The sequence below is a fragment of the Meles meles genome, chromosome 5 (assembly GCF_922984935.1).
Source record: "Meles meles chromosome 5, mMelMel3.1 paternal haplotype, whole genome shotgun sequence".
In the NCBI taxonomy this organism is placed as follows: domain Eukaryota; kingdom Metazoa; phylum Chordata; class Mammalia; order Carnivora; family Mustelidae; genus Meles; species Meles meles.
In genome coordinates, this window is record NC_060070.1 from 50,067,881 (window position 1) to 50,083,211 (window position 15,331).

Below are 15,331 nucleotides of genomic sequence, written 5' to 3' on the forward strand. Positions count from 1 at the left end.
ATATTTTATTTATTTATTTGAGAGAGAGAGAGACAGTGATCGCAAGGGAGAGCACAGCTGGGAGGAGAGGGAGAAGCAGGCTCCCACTGAGTAGGGAGCCTGATGTAGGGCTCAGTCCCAGGACTCTTGGATCATGACCTGAGCTGAAGGCAGAGGCTTAACCACCTGTCACCCAGGTGCCCCCATCAGTGCATCTTGTTGAGGTAAGAGGGAAGAACCAGGTAAAATATTCCAGAAGGTTCATCAACATACAACCATCTTAGACAAAAAGAATTATACTAAATACAATGTAACTGAAAATCAGCATTTCTAAGCATTTCACTTTCAGTCAGATTTAATTAACAATTAAATTAATTAATCTATTACTTTGAAGATTCTTTCAGCTAATGAAAAAAAGACACACACAAAAAAAGACAGAATCTGATTTTGCTTTATTGAATACTACCCCATGCCCAATATTTACAGATGTAATTTGATGGAATTTATAAGACTACCAAGTGAAGCATTTTAAAAAGTTAATCTGAGACACTCTTAATGGAAGTCATCAATTCATATATGTTAATACAATAACTAATTAAAAATTTTCAGCCATTATCCAAGGTGGTTCAGTTCATAAAAACTATTTTCAAGAAGAGAGAAGTCTGAGGAAATAAAAGGAATTTTCAGAAAAATATTTCCATATCTAGTCACAATCTTCCAGTTGTTCTGTAAAAGAAATCAGTAACAATTATAGACATTCCGGGCACCATGAATTAAATATAAATTTCTCAACTGCATGACTCTTTTCCTTAATGCCATATTTAGCTTGAAGCATAGAAAAACTATTCTTCTTTTATCATGTTTTCAATAGGTTTACATATTTTTTATGTTTAAAAAGAATTATATACCCAAATTTAAACCAGCACCTAAACTCTGTGGCCACACATTGTGATTACCTTGACTCTCTATTAGGGAGAGTCCATGGAAGGAAGAAGATGGACAAAAGAGATGGTATTCCTCGAACTAGTCCTAAGTGTGACTTGCTGTAGAAACCAGTTGCTTTCACAGACATTATAGAGGACCCCAGATACATAGCATCTCCCTCAGTGTGTCTGAAAGAATACCAAGGATGTGTTGACTAATGACTTGAACTTACATCTGGTACATTCTCAAAACAGAACTGCAAAAAATGGAAGGGGGGGTGTCATCATGGCAGATGGGAGGGCATTATTTTCTCCGTCTGTACAAATTTAAAAGGTATCTCTCAAAGCCCAAATTAATAAAATTATGAGTGAAAAGGGAGAGATCACAACTAACACCAAGGAAATAGAAACAATCATCAGAAATTATTACCAACAGTTATATGCCAATAAGCTAAGCAACCTAGATGAAATGGATGCATTCCTGGAAAACTACAAACTCCCAGAATTGAACCAGGAAGAAATTGACAACCTGAATAGACTGATATCTAGTAACGAGATTGAAGCAGTGATCAAAAACCTCGCAAAAAACAAGAGCCCAGGACCTGTCGGATTCCCTGGGGAATTCTACCAAACTTTCAAAGAAGAAATAACACCAATTCTCCTGAAGCTGTTTCAAAAAATTGAAGCAGAAGAAAAACTTCCAGACTCTTTTTATGAAGCCAGCATTACCCTGATCCCCAAACCAGGCAAAGATCCTACCAAAAAGGAGAATTTCAGACCAATATCACTGATGAATATGGATGAAAAGATTCTCAACAAGATCCTAGCAAACAGGATCCAGCAGCACATTAAAAAGATTATCCACCATGACCAGGAGGGGATTCATCCCTGGGTTGCAAGGTTGGTTCAACATTCACAAATCAATCAATGTGATAGAACAAATCAATAAGAGAAGAGAGAAGAACCACATGGTCCTCTCAATTGATGCAGACAAAGCATTTGACAAAATCCAGCATCCATTCCTGATGAAAACGCTTCAAAGTATAGGGATAGAGGGAACATTCCTGAACTTCATAAAATCTATCTATGAAAGACCCACAGCAAATATCATCCTCAATGGGAAAAAGCTTGCAGCCTTCCCGTTGAGATCAGGAACACGACAAGGATGCCCACTCTCACCACTCTTGTTCAACATAGTATTAGAAGTTCTAGCAACGGCAATCAGACAACAAAGAGAAATAAAAGGTATCCAAATTGGCAAGGAAGAAGTCAAACTCTCTCTCTTCGCAGATGACATGATTCTTTATATGGAAAACCCCAAAGACTCCACCCCCAAACTACTAGAACTCATACAGCAATTCAGTAACGTGGCAGGATACAAAGTCAATGTACAGAAATCAGTGGCTTTCTTATACACTAACAATGAAAATACAGAAAGGGAAATTAGAGAATCGATTCCATTTACTATAGCACCAAGAACCATAAGATACCTGGGAATAAACCTAACCAAAGAGGTAAAGGACCTGTACTCGAGGAACTACAGAACACTCATGAAAGAAATTGAAGAAGACACAAAAAGATGGAAGACCGTTCCATGCTCTTGGATTGGAAGAATAAACATTGTTAAAATGTCTATACTGCCTAGAGCAATCTATACTTTTAATGCCATTCCGATCAAAATTCCACCGGTATTTTTCAAAGAGCTGGAGCAAATAATCCTAAAATTTGTATGGAATCAGAAGAGACCCCGAATTGCTAAGGAAATGTTGAAAAACAAAAACAAAACTGGCGGCATCACATTACCCGATTTCAAGCTTTACTACAAAGCTGTGATCACCAAGACAGCGTGGTACTGGCATAAAAACAGACACATGGACCAGTGGAACAGAGTGAAGAGCCCAGATATGGACCCTCAACTCTATGGTCAAATAATCTTCGACAAAACAGGAAAAAATATACAATGGAAAAAAGACAGTCTCTTCAATAAATGGTGCTGGGAAAACTGGACAGCGACATGTAGAAGAATGAAACTCGACCATTCTCTTACACCGTACACAAAGATAAACTCGAAATGGATAAAAGACCTCAATGTGAGACAGGAATCTATCAGACTCCTAGAGGAAAACATAGGCAGTAACCTCTTCGATATCAGCCACAGCAAATTCTTTCAAAATATGTCTCCAAAGGCCAAGGAAACAAAAGCGAAAATGAACTTTTGGGACTTCATCAAGATCAAAAGCTTCTGCACAGCAAAGGAAAGAGTCAACAAAACAAAAAAGCAACCCACGGAATGGGAGAAGATATTTGCAAATGACAGTAAGACAAAAGGTTGATATCCAGGATCTATAAAGAACTTCTCAAACTCAACACACACAAAACAGATAATCATATCAAAAAATGGGCAGAAGATATGAACAGACACTTCTCCAACGAAGACATACAAATGGCTATCAGACACATGAAAAAATGTTCATCATCACTAGCCATCAGGGAGATTCAAATTAAAACAACATTGAGATAGCACCTGACACCAGTTAGATGGCCAAAATTAGCAAGACAGGAAACAACGTGTGTTGGAGAGGATGTGGAGAAAGGGGAACCCTCTTACACTGTTGGTGGGAATGCAAGTTAGTGCAGCCACTTTGGAGAACAGTGTGGAGATTCCTCAAGAAATTAAGAATAGAGCTTCCCTATGACCCTGCAATTGCACTGCTGGGTATTTACCCCAAAGATACAGATGCAGTGAAAAGAAGGGCCATCTGTACCCCAATGTTTATTGCAGCAATGGCTACGGTCGCCAAACTGTGGAAAGAACCAAGATGCCCTTCAACGGATGAATGGATAAGGAAGATGTGGTACATATACACAATCACTATTATGCCTCCATCAGAAAGGATGAATACCCAACTTTTGTAGCAACATGGACGGGACTGGAAGAGATTATGCTGAGTGAAATAAGTCAAGCAGAGAGAGTCAAGTACCATTTGGTTTCACTTATTTGTGGAGCATAACAAAGAACATGGAGGACATGGGGAGATGGAGAGGAGAGGGAGTTGAGGGAAACTGGAAGGGGAGATGAACCATGAGAGACTATGGACTCTGAAAAACAACCAGTGGGTTTGGAAGGGGCAGGGGGGTGGGAGGTTGAGGAACCAGGTGGTGGGTAATAGGGAGGGCACATACTGCATGGAGCACTGGGTGTGATGCCAAAACAATGAACACTGTTATGCTGTAAATAAACAAATAAAAAAAAATAAAAAAAAATAAAAGGTATCTCTCTGGTTTTCAATGGGCTAGGTTTACTCCTCAGACACAGAATTCAAGAATTAAAGTATTTCTTATCTTTAAAAAGTGTGGGCTTATGTTATTACACAGAGCCTGGTCTCCCCTTTTTTTTGAAAGATGGCAGTTCTTCAAAATATATTATTATTACTATTTTTTAGACAATCTAGATATTACAATGTAAATATCACATGTTAATATTAGAATATTAAATGTAAAATTTAGTTCCAGCTATACGTTTCAAAATGCCAAGATAAAATAAGGCAGTGAGTCAGTGATAGCAACTTCTTTCTATATTAAAACTTGAAAACTAAACAGTTTTTAATGATATTCATTTTTTGCTGGAAAATCACTGCTGAAGAGGCAGATAAGCATTAAAAAATCATAACAACTAAATGTCATTATCCACAATTTAAAAACATCAACTTGTCGAAAAGGATTCTGGAAATGGTGGTGGTGCTGGATTTTCTTTTATGTAAAACTTCCCTATACACGATAAATAGGTTTTCTGCTCAACAAACCTATTTTTAGATAATATAAAGGCAAATTTCATGTTATGGACCACCATATAGTTTAAATTCACTGGAGTCCCAAACAATGTTGCTAGAAGGAACATTTTTCAGTAACGGAAATTAACCCTATTCATGAACAATTTAAATGGCCAATAACAATATAAAGAAATGAGGCTAAATTTGGAAGAGTGGAGTAAGGTATATTTGTAAGCAAACCACAGCACAGAGTGTCTTTGTCTCCACTGATTACTCCACATTAATATATGCACACATCTGTTTTATGGACATCAGATAAACATATATCTGACGTGTTTCTATCAAGTGTAAATATACCACTATAAATTTCCATTTTTTTTTTCCTTCAATCCACTTTTGTTCTGGAAATTGCCAACACGCTGATGATCGTAGCTCTTGGTTAATGGCACAGTCATATGAGTGACATACACTAGGTTTGTCAAAATGCAAGGCTGACTTACCAATACGGTCAATAGTTGATCATTTTTCGAAGGGCATCGTAACACTTCCATTTGTCTGGGATGTAGAATGGCTCGAAAATGTGAGGAAACGGTGTGTCATACCCACATACTCTTGATATAGGAGCTTCTAGGTTCAGGAAACATTCTTCCTACAGAGAAGAATACAGATAGTTCACTTCAAGAATATTTCTTTTTATTCACAGAGATGAAACATTTCCACTTGAAATGTAATTCTAAAAAGAGAAAAAAGAAATGTAATTCTATCCAGGGGCATTAAAATAAATCAGTATATTGTAACATTAAAAAAAAAAGGTTAAAAAATTAAGTGACATACGCAAGTTTGGCATGATCCCCGTTTTATTTAAAATGTCTTCATACATGCATGCATTTATGTCTCCTCGCATAGCTCTGGTTTAAGCCTCACTGGGAATATACCAAATGTGTTGTCCTATAAATTCAAATATAAGGCATGACAAAATTGTAAGAAAATGCTCACAGGAAACTCTGCAGCTTGAAATTAGTGGTGGCATATGTTTTCTCATTTCCTGTGTTTTTCAAATTTTATATATAATGGACATGTATTATTATCATAATAAATGTTTCTAATTACCCTACAGTCAGACTGAACTTCTAGCAGTTACTTAACCATGTTCTGGATTCTCTCATGGCCAGGCTTTTGTAGATGCTGATGGTTCCCTGGCCAATTCCCAGCCCAAGCCCATTGCTCTTTGCCTGACTGCTGTGTGCACATCTCTCAGATACCATGTTAGGATTCGCCTCTGCCAGGAAGCCTTCCCTGGTGGCACTTGCCCAACCCCGCACCAGTGATAGAGGGGTTTCTGCCCCAAGCTCTCACAGTACTGAACTGAGCAAGATCCACTGTAGTTGCTCAATTATTTGTCTCTCCTGAGAGACAATGAACTCCATGAGGCTGGAGGCCTGGTTCAAAAATATAAAATCCCAAACACACGTGAGGAATCCTACAGGAAATTATCTTCAGAGGAAAAAAAAAAATTCAGGTGACAAATTCAAACTTGAAAATAATTTTTAGAGAGTTCCAAAAAATCTAAAGAGAGCTATGTGATTCAAGTGTTCCTATGAAAATGATATTAATGTTACCCCTCATAGCTATTACTGCAAATAAAATCTTAGGTTTTTGCTAATAGTTGCCAGAGGGAGGAGAGTATGGGGTTGGGCAAAATTGGTGTCAGGGAGAGGGAGATACAGGACTCCAGTTATAGAATGAGTTAAGTCATGGGAAGAAAAAGCAAAGCACAGGAAATCCAGTCAATAATACAGTAACAGCGATGTAATGGGACAGACAGTAGGTACGCCTGCAAAGAAATAGCATGATGTATAAACTTGTCAAATCCCTAAGTTGTACACCAGTAACATTGTGTGTCAGCTATACTAAAGACAAAAACCAAAAAACAAAAACCTCACGCAACTTAAGGGTTTATAGGCATCTACTTTCTGCATTACCTTGCTTCACAATGGATGTGAGGTCCACATTTCCTTATATATTTTAATTAACTGTATTTTATTTTATTTTAATTGGCTTCTTAATACAATGCTTTATTTTGTTTAAGTTTTTATTTCAATTGCAGTTATGGTGTAATATTCATTTCAAGTGTACAATACAGTGATTCAACACCCGTACATCACCCCAAGCTCATCACAGCAAGTGCCCTCCTTAATCACCTCCACCTATTTCCCCCACCCTCTCCCCACCTGCCCTGGTAACCATCGGTGTGTTCTCTATAGTTAAGAATCTGTTCCTCAGTTTGCCTCTCTCTTTCTCTCTCTCTCTCTCTTTTTTTTTTTTTTGTCTCTTTGCTCACTTGTTTTGTTTCTTAATTTCTACATAGGCTTGAAATCATATGGTATCTTCCTTTCTCTATTTCACCTAGCATAAAACTCACTAGCTCCATCCACATTGTTGCAAATGGCAACATTCCTTTTATGGCTGAGTAGTATTCCATTGTGAGTGTTTGTGTGTGTGTGTGTGTGTGTGTGTGTGTGTGTGTAATCACTTTTTGCAAGATACACCTGTGTGTTTGCATGAGCATAGAAAAAGGTCTGAAAGGTCACACTTGAACTATTACTAGTGGTCACTTTCTGAGGCCAGGAGAGGCAGAAAGGTGAGAAAGGGCTCTAGTTCATACTTAATATGTATTGCAATAGTTTTTATGAAATTATTTGTAAATAAATGTAATTTACATTTGTAATTAAATGACACTGACATAAAAGAGTAAAGAATACCTTCTTGTGTGAACAATGGTTACTATTTTACATTAGTTTTCTAACTTTGTATGTAGTGTTTCCTTAATTTGGAAACAATTATTCTACATTAAGTGGAGTGAAAGGATTTTAAATCATTATATATAGATATATAAAGTATATTTTAAAAGTCATGGAAGAAACTAAGGATGTACTAAATGTTGGCTAATTCGCTATTTAAGTTTTTTGTTTTGTTTTTTTTTTTTGGTCAGAGAGAGAGGAGCGAGAGTGAGCACAAGCAGACAGAGTGGCAGGCAGAGGCAGAGGGAGAAGCAGGCTCCCCGCCGAGTAAGGAGCCCGATGTGGGACTCGATCCCAGAACGCTGGGATCATGACCTGAGCCGAAGGCAGCTGCTTAACCAACTGAGCCACCCAGGTGTCTCTAAATTGGCTATTTAAATTTTAAAAATCATGGAAGATAATAGATACATAACAGAGGACTATGATTCAGTTTTATAAGGATATGCCCTGACCAATTGAAACAGTTTGACATTTTAATGTTTTGCTAACTGAAATATTATTAGAGAGACTGCCATTATTCCCTCCACAGACTTGTGTTAAAACGTGCTTTAAAAAGACCAGAAAAAAAAATGCTTGGGTCAAGCAGCTGTACAGAGTGAGTTCCTAATGGACTGTTTCATACACAAATGATTTATGTGTGGCTATATGTTTCTCTGGGCAACCATCAAAACAGGGCATCCTTGTTCAACCTGTTTTTTCATACAGAAGCTGTACACACACACACACACACACACACACACACTTACAAAAAAAATTTGAATCTCAATGGCAGATTTGTAGATCAATGTACCAGATTAACCCTCCAGAAAGTATGTATCTCTATTTTATACCGTATTATAACACTAGAACTACAGTAAACGTGTGCCCTGAATTTCCAAGACCGTCCAGATTAATTGTATTCTTCTTTTCCACTGACTGCATAAGCACACTCATACTTTAAAAATTCTGATGATCTTTAATTCGGAAATAGTAATCCACATAAAATTAGATAGATATAATGACCTCACCCACAGGATTGTGAGGGTTACAGGTCATGGCCGGCACAGGCGCTAACGTGGAAGAGACCATTTTCTGGTCTCTCTTCTCAGAGAGCTTATAAATGGACCACCTCAGTCCACAGGGAAACATCACAGATGTGAAGGTGAGGTTCCAAAGCAGTACAGTCTAACATGTAACCAGGGTCTTCGGAAGAGAACCCAGACAGGTGCCGAGAGAAAACTCTTCTCCAGCTACTCATAGTCTAAAGTTTCGCCGTGGATCCCGTAAAATAGGGCTGGAACCCTCACACTAGACCCCATCAGGGTTATCATACATTTTGTTGTAGTGTGTGCTTTCATATAAACAGTCAGCTTAAGGAAAAACAGATATTTCTTCCAAAAGACTATTGTCTGAAATTCAAGTATATGGTATCCGAAATTTACTTTTGAATGTCATTTTGTCATTGTGAGACTCATCTTTCTAAAGCATGTTAATAATAGTAACCAGTACTTAGGATGTAGCAGAATCATTTGTAATGAATTATATTTTATCTCATTTAATCATTCTCACAAATATATGATGTGGGTATTACATTCCATTTCACAGGTGAGGAAGTCAAGGTGAAAGAACCTGGCCTAGGTCAAACAGCTACGTACACAGCCAATTAAGATTCCAACCTGACTACCAACCCGTGTTCCCAGTCACTCATCTGCAAAGTGATTGTTGAGGATAAAATAAAATAGTGACTGTTGAGGAGTAATAACAGGAAAAAACTAAAATAAAATAGGTAAAATGGTAAAACAGAAGGCAGGTGGGGATTAAGGTTTTAAAACAGAACCTCAATAGAAATAAGGAGTTAAATTGAGTCTAAGACGCTCTTCTGGGTATATATCAGGAAGGTAGAGGCTAAGACATGTGAAGAAGGTGTGAGCACACACTAAGCCTCAAAGTAACACACAGAGCAATAAACAGATGGTCCCGGGTCTCAGCAACCTCCTGAGCTGTCCTAAATGATTTAAATAAGCATCACTCAAATTGTTTATATATTAGCCATCTGGGTTACTATGTGCATTATAACCAGAAAAGGAAGCTGAGAAGCTGAAATGATAATTCCAAATCATAAAAACCATAAATGCAAGCAACATAAATTCTTTATTTGCCTATATTCTGCAACAAAACAAAGTTTTAAGTGTCTTGTTCAGATTGCAGAAGAGAGAGCCTGTATATTTTTTAGCAGGTGAGAGAGAGTAAACTAAAATTAATTACAAGAGGACCCACTGTTGTTTTAAGAAAACTAAAATTATCAGTAGGTTTCTAAAAACTAAGTGTATTGCATTTAATCCCGTGTTTTGGTGAACGTAATACCAAGTATATACTGTATGTATGTAAATGTGTACAGATTAGGGCTTTCATTCAAGACCTCCCAGCACTTAACCGCATCTCCCCATTAGAGTTTTAAGTACATCAAGCATAAATTCTCCCGTTACAGGAATTACAGCACTGAAATCAGTTTCAGGCATTCCTCACTGTGCCTTCAGTCACTCTCCACAAATCTTTTCATTGTTTTTATGGCAAAGCTGTAGGATATAATTGATACAGCATGGAATCTGGAATTCTGTTTAAAGGGAATCTTTCTTTTCCTATGATTTAACTTCTCCGAGCCTCTGTCACTTAACAGCAAATTAGGGACATTAAAAATTCTGCTTTATATTATCCTATTGTCTTCTAACACTATTGTTACTAGAGGCCTACTTGCCCCTCTAGATTGTACAGAGTGTATGAAGAGGACCTGGTTTCAAGTTTGACATATCGTAGTGTTCAATAATTGCTAGGTTTTTGTTTCCCTCTTGAGAGTTCCCAAGTTATAATAAACACGAGGTATGTGAAAGCACAGATCAAATCATCAATGAAAAGATTCTGGTCAACACTGAATGGCTACCCTTGTTGGAGACTTACTAAGCCTTAAAAAATGTAAAGAAATACCACAAATAAGTACGTGTAGTGTGAGGAGAGGGTGGGAATCACTGAGGTTATGAGGAGCCAGACTGCGCTAAGGCCTCAGGGAAAGGGAGGGTCCGGTACTGCCCCCTGGTGGGGTTCAGGGAGCCTGGACACGAATTGCCAGTTCCTGGGGCTGGAATGATAGACAAATTGTGTGGCTAGATGAGGAAGTCAAGAGCTCTGGAAATAGTTAAAAAAAAATCTACCCCCCCTCCCCCAGAAGCACATAATTTCCAAGCAATGCTCCTATAGCAAATTTGGCTGTTGGTTACCTACTGGATGGTTTCAACCAGAAGAGTCCAATATAATTTAATGTAACCAAGGTATAGACACTTTGAAAAATAGCAAGAATTAAAGACCACTCAGTATCATTTAATTTATTTTTAAAGCAATCATTTGGTCTTTATTTTTTAATTCAAGGCCATCCCAAGCTCAGATTTCTTTCTAGAGACAATTCTGGAAAAATTTTTATTCGGTTCTTCTAATGACAGAAAGTTGGAGACAGCCTATTGTATTAGACTGCATATTACCTTCAGTTGGAAGATTGTGAAGAAAAGTTTAAAGTGAGATAAGGACACTTCGGGTCTTTTATATATGTTCCTACTTTTCATAGCTGACATAGGCTGATTAATTATTTAAGTTTCCCTGCAAAACTAATTTTTCTAAACATTTAATGGAAAGTCAGAAAAGGAGGATGCTATAATGAGAAACAAGTCAAAATAGGCATACACTGTCTATGGGATTACCTGATAAATCAAAAATTCTTCCTTGGAATAAGAAGAAACATTGGCTCACAACTTAATTCCAAAGTAATAACTAGGAAAATTAATTTTTAAGTTATTTTGCAAAGTTTCACATCATATAATCATTATTATGCCACCAACAACCCATTTAAACTATGAGAATATATTTTGTTTCCAAGAGGAGATAGGATGCGGGTAAATTTAGCTCTAAATGTAATGAGCACTGAACAAGATGTAGAGGTCATAGAGTTATCCTTTCTTCTCTAGGAGAAAAAAAATTAAGCAACTTTTACACGATTTGTGGATGTGTTCAGTTTTAAACCTAAATTCCAATACCATTTAGTCCTAACTTAGTTAAATTATTAAATTAACAATAAAAACAACAGAGATTTCACTTCTAAGTGCAAATAGTCATCTAGAGGTCATAATGAGCAGTGCAAGAGTTAAATTCTAAACATATGGGGGAAAAAACCCACAATATACCAAATGATGCAAACTCGATAGCGATAAAGTCAATGAACTTAGAGACTTGTATTTTGATTAAGTTGAATAGTCTTATCTATGTAAGGCTAGACATCCCCCAGCTTCCCAATACTATCAGAGAATATTTGTTTTAAATTTGTTTTAAATCTGCCCTGAAAACTTGCCCATAGCCAAAACATGAGCTTCAGCAGATGAGAAAAAATTATACTGGTGTCTTGAATCACACTTCCTTAGCAAATGAGTCACAGAAACCTGTGAAGGCCCTATGCCAGCAGCTCCAAATTAATTTCATTATTGAATTAAATAAATACAATGTTTGCTAATCTAAAATATTATTTTTCATTTAACCTAATGGTTTAAATACTGTTATCATGTTTTTAAAACTTAGAACACACAGTAGACTGTACTGATTTTCCATGCAGCACAGACCTATGAAATTAATTCTTCAGACAGCACCATCCCTAATCTGCCCTCAAACATCAAAACTATGCTTATTTTATTTTTCTGATACCTATGCACAGAAGATGCATTCAATAAACACTTGTTGATATGAGGTCTCTTGCTTTGAAAATACAGTGGAACCAGTGGAACTAAGTGAAACAGTATATGAAAAATAGCATTTTATCTAGCTTTCTCTAACACCAAAAACATTATAGTGAAGCCCAGCTATTTCAGCAAAGCTTCTAGGTAAAATCATAATCCTGACTAAATTAAAAGCTGAGATCTCTCTGACTTAACTTCACTGAAATGTCTTCAGTATCTGAGCACTTTAAAAAAAATTCCATTTCTTCCTCTTTAATGCAAATTACTAGCAATCTGGTACAATTTTTGTTTTCTGTGATTTCTCTAGCTAAAGAATGGGACTGAATTCTAAATTAGGACTTTCATTTAAATTCAAATTCCATTTTTAAAATGGATGTTTATTTTCTGAAGTTAGAAATACTATATCTGAACTAAATGGGTTTCCTCACATACAATCTAGCTACCTAAAACAAAGTTGGAGTATGATATTAAAATGTGCACAGAAATGATTCGTGGCTCAAATTCTGTAGTTCTATCAGAATATAAACTGGTTAATATAAAATTATCTGTGACTCTCCATAGATTAACTGTAGAAACTGAAGTAGAACAAATTTTAAAATCAAATGTAACATTAAAATTAACGATTTATTACATCATAGGGATTTTTCCTCTCAGAATGATGGTTTTGTAACTTTCATTGTTTTAAAATCAGAAACAAGTGAAAGTAAGTGATAACTCCTTTCTATCACTTATAATGTTATCTAAGATCACTGTATAAGAAAGTGCATGTGTTCGTTATGGCCCAGGGACCATATTAACTACTTTATAGGTATTAACTCATTTTGCTTTTCATAAAAACTAAATTAGCAGCCGCAAAGGCAAAAGTCGCACCCCATCCAAACCACTTTGGTTTCCCCGGTAAAACCTGTCAAGGTCTGGTTCGGCTTTCCAGCCATCCCCCAGATACGGTCTGGAGCTGTGACCCACAGCTGCCGTGCCTTTCACCTGAAGAGCACAGGCGAGAAGCAGCAGCTAAAAAAAAAGTCATTTCTCCCTTCCATCCTCCTGCACATAAACATCGCTTTTATTTGCAGCCCTTGGTCTCCAAAGATGTTCCGAGGCTTTCAAAGTTCAAAAGCTAAAGTTAAAGTTCTTTTCAGACATAACTATGGGCAAATTCTGACATTTACCACATACCGTGGCTACCATGCTTTTGTTAAAACAATTTATATTCAATGGTGGGGTGGGGGGGAGAAAGGCAATGCTCTCAAATTTCCACAGACGCTGGAGCTTCTCAAATTTTATAGTTCAGAATTCTTCCCTATAGAAGCAAGCATCAGCAGCAGCAAAGTTGGAAAGTGGAATTTCCTGAGAATGTGGGTGCTTAATGATAAACATAAGCTACTTGCTGCACCGGGGTCATCTCGGGAACAAACTGCTCTCTGTCAGGTAGGATTCTTGCTTTTGTTTGGCAGCAGGAAACTTCAAATACTCCTCTTAAGCAACTTTCGATGATCTGACAAAGCATTCGGTTTTTCTGACTTTTTTTTTTCTTCTCATAAAATTATTCCTATAGCATTCTCATACCACCAAATGGTGCTCAGAAGGCAGAAATCAATCCTGGCTGAAGCAGCCTGATGATTCTTTTGTCTCGTGACACAGAAAATATATTCTTTCAGAATTTGGGAAACTGAACCTGCGCTAGGAAAATCTCTATTAGGATTTGTCACTGTCCCAATTCTGCAACCTGATTTTAAGTTTCAAGACTGGTCACAAAACGAAACTACTAGAATAAAGTGATTTCCCCCTATCTGGCACCATCTTCCTAAAAAGTTTGAGAAGCCGGATAAAGAACTGATGGCTAAAATATCAGCTATTGTACGAATGATCTCTTGTTATGATACAAAGTTTGTTTTTTGTTACTGCTTTTTCCTTCTTTTTAAATATGTCAAATTTCTAGTTTATGTTTATGTTTAAATGCTAAATGTAAAAACTAAATGCTAAATTGTTAAATGTAAAAAAGGCAAGGGAAGGGAAAAGATCAACTTTATTTTATCTACATAATGCCAGAAGAGACGTGTCAATGTTTTTACTGAAATTAAATGCACTTTTTTTTTTTTTAAGTTAATCTTGGGTGTCATAGCAACACAGCCTTTAAGCTTGGTTTGCTGAATGAATAAATCAGACCAAGTTGTTTTTCAGGAATTTAATTCTGGTCACTAGATCACTACAGTTTTACTAAGAAAGCACAACAGAAATAAATGTCCTAAGGCTATCAGCAATTATCACAGAGATGTTGTCAAAAATTTGTTGATTGGATCCCAGCAGTAGCAGCACTCCCAAAATTTCATAATTGAACTAATTTACAAAGCAAACAAGTTTTTGGCAGGAATCTCTGACCTAAGTAAGAAAAGGCTTGTTAGTGCTCTCATTATTTACATGCAGATGACTTTTACTAATACAAGGAGTTTAACCTTTTCATTCAACAAATATAGCACTTGTAATTATTGTCTGCATCCAATTAAAATACAATGCAGAACCCAAAATATATTTTCTTCTTTGCTGCACTTACATATCTATGTTTCTGCCTTTAAAGTTGGTTAACATTTCCTACAAAGAAGCTTTTCAGATTAAATGTCTATGTATCTGCTTATACACATTTTCAGAATTTCCAGAATCAAGAGATAGTTCAGAATTAGAGGAAAACTACACGTGCCTCCTTTTTAATGCCCATAATTGGATAAATATGTGTGCTGAAGATGAATTAAGATGAATCTACTTCTCACAAAGTCTGTATTGCACGCTCACGGTGGACTAACTTCTAATAAGCCTGATAAAACTATAGATACACTAGTGAAATGTGGTTTAAAAATAACTAGGACCTGGTTCTGGATACTTTTATAGTTAAGTGAAAAAAATATTAAAAATGCTGAAGGTACTGTTTGTAGATGAACTAAATTTATGTAGTTTCTTTAAAAGGGTGATGTTCACACAGTTTATTGAGATAGACCAAAGCATTCACTTACTATTTTTTATCTACCTGTTTGAGGATGAGCTCTACAAAAATTCAGTCAGGTCCCTCAATCAGGAATCAGGCTAAAACACACAGCACGGATTCTCCACCCTGCCCA

The 15,331-nt window shown here is 36.7% G+C and overlaps 1 protein-coding gene across 1 annotated transcript in view; it reads right to left on the reverse strand.

Moving 5' to 3' along the window:
* Positions 1 to 412: 412 nt before the first annotated feature.
* The window catches only part of BCKDHB (branched chain keto acid dehydrogenase E1 subunit beta), a 232,473-nt gene continuing 217,554 nt past the window's right edge, over positions 413 to 15,331 (reverse strand). Inside the window, exons 10-11 of the mRNA XM_046006755.1 lie at positions 5,173 to 5,321; positions 413 to 705 (exon numbers count right to left, since the gene is read on the reverse strand). Coding sequence (XP_045862711.1) covers positions 5,181 to 5,321 — 141 coding nt within the window. The 3' untranslated portion in view covers positions 413 to 705; positions 5,173 to 5,180. The remainder of the gene's footprint in view (positions 706 to 5,172; positions 5,322 to 15,331) is intronic.